This window comes from Canis lupus, chromosome 5, assembly GCF_003254725.2.
Source record: "Canis lupus dingo isolate Sandy chromosome 5, ASM325472v2, whole genome shotgun sequence".
NCBI classification, from domain to species: Eukaryota; Metazoa; Chordata; class Mammalia; order Carnivora; family Canidae; genus Canis; species Canis lupus.
Window position 1 is genome coordinate 40789905 of NC_064247.1, and position 6911 is coordinate 40796815.

Consider the following 6911-nt stretch of genomic DNA (forward strand, 5'->3'; position numbering starts at 1 on the left):
TGGTTGGAGTGTCAAGACTCCTGGTTTCAGATTGTGATCTTAGGGTCGTGAGATCGAGCCCTGCGTCGGGCCCCAGGCTCAGTACAGAGATTCCCTCTCCCTCTGTGCCTTCCACTCATGCTCTTTTTCTCTTTCAAATAAACAGATAAATCTTTCAAAAAAAAAAAAGTAAAGAAAAATCCATTAGTGAGCCTCTGCCAACTTTCACAGGCAAATGTGCAACTTCTGGTAGGCTTCTTAGAGAATATTAATTAAAATGTTCATTTGCAACCATTATCAGCATCCCATTTTTTAAGGCTTTATTTATTTATTCATGAGACATACAGAGAGAAAGAAAGGCAGGCACACACACAGGCAGAGGGAGAAGCAGGCTCCACGCAGGGAGCCCGATATGGGACTTGATCCTGGGTCTCCAGGATCACGCCCTGGGCCGAAGGCAGGCGCTAAACCGCTGAGCCACCCAGGCTGTCCCAGCGTCCCATTTTTGAGAACTTCCCAGCTTTTTTCACTTTAGATTCTCAGGCCATAGATCACAGGTATATCTTCCCCTTGAAATTCTCAGCTGTCTTCTGAGATCATCGCCTTGTTATCTCAAATTCCCAGTGAGGCCTGGAGGGAATACAGCCTTCAAAAGCCAGCAAATTCCACAGACAGGAGTACCTGAGGTGAAAATGGGGAAATCCAACTGCAAGGGCAGTGAGCTCCGGAACCTTGGGATAAGACATCCCCTCATCTGCCAAGTACGTTTCATTCTTAAACCCTAGGAAGGCTCAGGAGAGGAGGGCAACGTCAAGAAGGAACACTGAGCTATTTTTCTTCATGGTTCCAGAAACTACCATGAGTTGCTCCACCAATATGTTTGGACACTTACCTTAATTCCTTAGGGTGATTTCCAACCACTTCACACCCTACCACCACCACCTGCCAGACATAAGCAGTACAGTACCTCTCGGCAAAGCGGAGGCTCACGTGGTCCAAGAAGGGGTTTCCTCCAACTCCCACTCCCCAGAAAACAGAACAGGTGCCTCAAGACACACTGCTGCTGGTGTCTGCCTCATGGGCCACTTTCAAAGCTGGGGCATGAGGGATCCCTGGGTGGCGCAGCGGTTTGGCGCCTGCCTTTGGCCCAGGGCACGATCCTGGAGACCCGGGATCGAATCCCACATCGGGCTCCCGGTGCATGGAGCCTGCTTCTCCCTCTGCCTGTGTCTCTGCCTCTCTCTCTCTCTCTCTGTGACTATCATAAATAAATTTAAAAAATTAAAAAAAAAAAAAAAAAGCTGGGGCATGAGATGCTTATACTGGTCCAATCAGCAATGCTAATGCTACCTCTGACCATCTTTCAAGGGAAACAGATTCCTCTGCTCTGAGCTCAAAGTTCCGCCGCTCTTTGGCCCCCAGTGACACAGCTTCTCATCCAACAGAACCTTCTGCCACTGAGTGGAAAGGATGCTTTTGGAATGTATTGCAAAAGCAAGCAAACAATGAAAAGCTGGAGGCAGGAGTGAAAATCAAAAAGTGAGTGTGAAGGGTGCCCAGGTGGCTCAGGCAATGAAACATCTGCCTTCAGTTCAGTCATGATCCCAGGGTCCTGGGAACAAGCCCCATGTTGGGCTCTCCACACGGCAGGGAGCCTGCTTCTCCCTCTGCCTGTCGCTCCCCCTGCTTGTGCTCTCCCTCTCTCAAATAAATAAATAAAATCTTAAAAAAAAGTTAGTATGGAAAATGAAATTGTATAGAACCTACGAACCCACCCCCCTACCCCCCACCCCCGCCAAAGGCCTGTCCCAAGGGATGGCCACTATCTAGGCCCTGTCACTACCCTTATGGATGTTCTCTGAGAAGCTTGGGGTCTGAGAACTTTTATAACTTTAAAGGTCACAGGATCTTTTTTTTTTTTTTTTGTAAACTCATTATCAACTTGAAATATTTTCAAGTCATCATCCTCTCAACCTTTATGCATGTAAGCTATTGCAAATGGGTATGTCATGGAATCCGTTTTCTCCTTTCCCATGAAATGTCCTATTTCTGCTACACAGTCCCCTGGTCCCCCTGCAGGTCCCCCTGCAGGCCATGTGTAAGCTGTTTCTCATGGCTTCCTATAAAAACTAAGTCTTCTCAAGGATCAGGCCTTTGGGCCACTTCTCTGATTTTGCTATGACTAACTGTACTAAACACAACACCTTTTGTACTTGGGTGGGGAACAAGGCATTTTCTTAGGGCAAGTGCCCAGTCCAAGGGTGGGAACAGTTATGTTTCCTAGACAAAACGCCAGAAGCCCAACTAAGTTAAGCTCATCCATGTGAGATGCTAAAACTATTTCTTTGTCAGAGCTGCCATAGTCTTGCTAGGGTGGTGGCAGGAACATGGGGTTGAGGTTGCCCAACACAGAAACCTTTTCTGACCTTCAGTCCCAAGAACAGCTTGGCTCCAGAGTGGATATTTGCTAACCACATACTTGTTCCTAAATCCTGGTTTCAAGCTGTTCAGGTGAGCTCTTGGCCACAGCTGTGGTTCATGTGGGTGAGCATCACCTGGAGATATTGTTCAGTGGGCTATGACCCACTGTAGCTCGAGAGACTGATCCGGACGTTGGTGGGGCTGTAGGATCTGCCTTTCAACACCCCCATACCCATCCTACCCACACCAGTCAAGACATGGTGGTCAAGGACAAGACTCTCCTGAACTGCCCACCCCCAATCATGGGGCACACACTGCTATCTAAAGAAGGAGCCACTTCTGTTCCCTGAAGGCATTGGAAGGGTGCTCTCCAGGGCCAGATGACAGAGGCAACAAGTATAATAAGCCTGCCCAGTGTGCTGTGTGAACACACTTCTGGAAGCCCTGGTCTTCTCTCCCCTTCCTAGGGATGCCTGAACACTCACTCCTGGCATCAAGAGGTCAGCCCTGGAAGGAGCTGCCAAGTCAGAAGAGGCACAGCCTCTTCTATGACACATGGGGAAATTCACACAGGTGGGCCAAGCCGCCAGCCCAGAGTCACAGAGTTGGCTGGTAACAGAGGTGCAATGAGGACCCAAGTCCCTTGACTTGCAGATGGTCAGCATCTTTGGAGCACAAAGCTCATGCCAAGCACCAGGGATATGGAGAGAAGTAAGATGAACACCACTGCTCCACTCCTACCCCCATGGAACCCACCAAACAGCAGGGAAAAATGCTCAACATGGGATAACACGACCAATTACACATATGATGGCCACTACCAAGAAGACAAGCTCTAAGAGAACAGCAGCCTGGGAGTCAGAGAAGGTTCTGGGAGAAATGAAGTTCTGCAGAAACCTGTATGGTGACTAGGCAGGTGAAAGTGGGCTGTCTGGGGAGAAGATTCCAGGCAGAGGAAATGAAGCAGAAAGGTGGGAGGTCTGAGGCAAGGCTGGGTGAAGGACCACTAAGAGACAGAGAAATGAGAGGAGACCCGAAGGACTGATGGGAGTCAAACCCCAGAGGATCTCCCAAAACCAGCGAAAAGACAGTGACAAGCTCACATGCACATCCGAAGAGGACTTTGGTGGCTGACTCCAAGTGGAGGAGCATTTGGGGCAGCATGACCTGAAGAGGAAAGAGGACAGTTAGAGGCTGCCATGGTCCAGGCTTGGAACATGATGGAAGGCAGGTGAAGACATGCATACAGCTGAGAGACAGGAAACCTGGGACAGGATGGGAAGGAGCGAGAGAGGGTCCTGGACCAACCCCAGGCCTCCTGTGCACACCTGCCCCCACACCCATCACCTTTTGAAATGCCTCTCATTCTTTCAGACTTTTATCACCTCAGCCTAGACTGTCTTCTGCCTCTGGCAACCTGCTCCTACTGCATCTTACAGATGTCACCAAGTGCTCTCTTCAGATTACTTCCCCACTGTCCATTGGATAAAAATCAAACCAGTACCCTCCATGTCTTGTGTGTAGTCTGGCCAGTCCATCCAGATGTCCCCCACCCTGTGGGGGCCTACTCTGCTCATTCTGCCCTGCAGCCTTAGAAGGTAAGGTTCTCCAGCTCCCTCTCCCCTCTCCGGGTCATCCTTCCTCCACACAACTCCCTTGGGTTCGGCCCAGAATATTCCACTTCTTTTACATCCTCACTAATGCTGCTCATACCCTGTGCTCCTAAACAGCGGGCAATCCCTCGCTGGAATTAGTTTTTAGGACTCTGGCTGAGCCTGGCAATAAAAATAAAATACTTAGAAGAACAAAGAGAGATACAATCCTACTGACAAAAAGCAAACATGGTTGAAACGCCCAAGGCTAAATAGCATCAGATAAGCCTCCAACTATGCTTCCTGCAAAATAAATGGACATGTAATGACATGTATTCTGATACACACCTCTTTCCCTTGTGTCGTGAATATTTTCTTTACAGGCTTCATTTAAAGCTCAATGGGATGGGCACCTGGGTGGCTCAGTTGGTTAAGCATCTGCCTTCAGCTCGGGTCATGATCTGAGGGTCCTGAAGTCAAGCCCCAGCATCAGGCTGGGAGCCTGCTTCTCCCACTCCCACAACCCCTGATTGTGCTGTCAGACAAATAAAATCTTTTTAAAAAATTAAGTAAAATGAAGCTCAGGAGAGAAGTAAGGTAAATCCGAACACCTGAGCCTGAAGCCTATATTGGATCCTCAAGGGTCAATGTTCATGAGAGACCTGGAAGGGAGATGGTGAATGGGAAAGACACAGAGGAGATTCAGACCAGGCATCCTACCTAACTGATGGTAGATCCTTGGGAGAGCATGGGAAAAGGAGGAGGCATCTCCTCTTTTGTCAAGCTCCTCAGAAAATAGAAAACTCACAGCAGATGGAATAGACTTATAGAAAGACCAAGAGAAGCTCCATATACAATTCCTAAAGACCAAACAGGTGAAGAACTCTAAGATGTCATTGGGTAAAACAGTTACAAATGCATACATAAAAAATTGGAAGGAAATTACCCAAATGATCTCTTGGTGTTGTCTTGGTTTCTAGTCCTTTCTACAAGGACAAATATTAACTACATTTGTAATTAACACAGTCACACACATCTTCATACAAGTGTACCTACAAACATGAAGGGCCCAGCATGTCGGTCCAGTGCTCAACCCTAGAGACCTGGAAGGTTCCCTACATCAAGGGGGATCAAGTTACTACGGGGACCAGCAGAGATGAAGGATGGATCCTCCTGGGAGACACTGGGTCTCATAAAACTTCCTTGTGGTGTTTGTCACATTATTAAAACAATAACAGCCCTATAGAGATCTTTCTCACAGCAACCCTGCTAGAGAATTTGGGTGGGGGGGGATTAATACCCTATTACGGATGAAGAAGCAGAGTCTAGAATACGTTAGGGAACTACTCAAGTCCACACATCTTTTTCCTAACCTGCCTTCTGAGATCAGAGCAGGGAACTGGGCCCCAGGTACAGAGATTGCAAACCACACATTCTTTCCATTTTGCAAGAGATCTTCAAAAACACCTTCTTGCTGGATACGTTTTCGTGTCCTGGCTTTGTCCCTGGTATTATTCTTGCCCCCATGGACACCACAGCGGGTATCACATGATTCCAGAAACAGTGATGTCACCATGCCAGGAAGACGCACCTGCCCACCTTAGGCTTCCCAGGTGCAGAATGTCTACTTAAAGGCCAAAAACTTAATCACACCTTAAAATCACAACGAGTTCTTCTTATCCAATGAAATGATTCGTACTCTGTTGACTTGAAAATCACCCAAACTGGCAAGAGAACAGGGATGAGATTTTATTTTTTGTGGTTTTTAAAACCCATATTACTTTTAAGCAGATCATGCAGAAAGAACCCTAAGGTAGTGATAAGCAACCTCAACCCCAAAGAGAACCACATTTTAAAAATCAAAAAATTAAAAAAAAAAAAAACACACACACACACACACAACAACGGAGAAAGCCAGTGTGGGACAGGGTGCCTCTGGTTTCCTCGTGCAGAGTTGACTTGAGCACGTAGGAAGAATTTGGAGATCTTGATGTGAGACACAGAATTACACCTTCAACCCCCAGCCTCAAGGTTGAAGTCCCCCACTCGACAGCTAGTATTCAAACAAGTCTCCCGTGGTTCCAAAAAGTTGCTTCGGTCGGATTCCCACCCAGGGAAGGCACCCAGGAGAGCCTTTAGAAGGGCAAGTCCCGGCTCCGTGGGGGGCTTCGGGTGCCCGGGCGCCCCCCCCCCCCCCCCCCGCCAGCTGTGCCAGCTGCGCCAGCCGCGCCAGCCGCGCCGGAGAGACGGTGCAGAGCGCGGCCAGGGACGCACGCGGAGGCACCCGGAGGGCCGCGCCCGCCCGCCCGCCGCCAGCTCGCTCAGCCCCCACCCGCGCCCCAGGTCCCCGGGCCCCCCCGACTCGCGGGCCCGACCTCCGACGGAGGCCGCCTTACTCACCGCGGGGCCCGCCAGAACCAGCAGCGCTCGCAGCTCCTCGCGGAAGCCAGACAGCAGCGGGCAGCGCGGCCCCGGGCTCTCGGGGGCTCCTCGGGGCCCGGACTCCTCGACGGCCCCCTCCATGCGCCTGGCGCTCTGCGGCAGGAGCGGGCTGAGGCGGCGGACGGCAGGGAGCTCCACCGCCCCCGCTGCAGTCTCCGCCCCGGGCGGGCCGCGCCTGACGAGCTGGCCCGTGGCCGCGGGGTCCAGCAGCGCGCGCCGCCTGCCCGGGGGCGAGCGCGGGCGCACCTCGTGCACCGCCGCCGCAGTGTGGGCGCTCGCGGGCCTCGCGGGCCGGGAATCCGCAGTGGCCATGAGCTCTGAAAACCGACGGAGAGCCGTCTGGGAACCGGGGACCTCTGTGCCGGGACGCCAGATCCGCCCCGGCTCCGCGCCTCCCTCTATCCCCCGGCCCCCGCCCGGCCCCCGCCCGGACCCCCGGCCCCTCCCGCCCCTGCGACCCTGTGCCTCCCTCCACGC

At 51.4% G+C, this 6911-nt stretch overlaps 1 protein-coding gene across 3 annotated transcripts in view; it reads right to left on the minus strand.

The window, feature by feature from the left end:
• The window catches only part of SLC47A1 (solute carrier family 47 member 1), a 36839-nt gene extending 29995 nt beyond the window's left edge, over positions 1–6844 (minus strand). For all 3 annotated transcript variants that reach the window (XR_003128223.3, XM_025428232.3, XM_025428233.3), the window contains exon 1: positions 6393–6844. Coding sequence is in view for 2 of the 3 variants with exons in the window: in XM_025428232.3 (XP_025284017.2) it covers positions 6393–6746 (354 nt within the window). In the remaining variant the exon portion in view is untranslated. The remainder of the gene's footprint in view (positions 1–6392) is intronic.
• Positions 6845–6911: the final 67 nt, after the last annotated feature.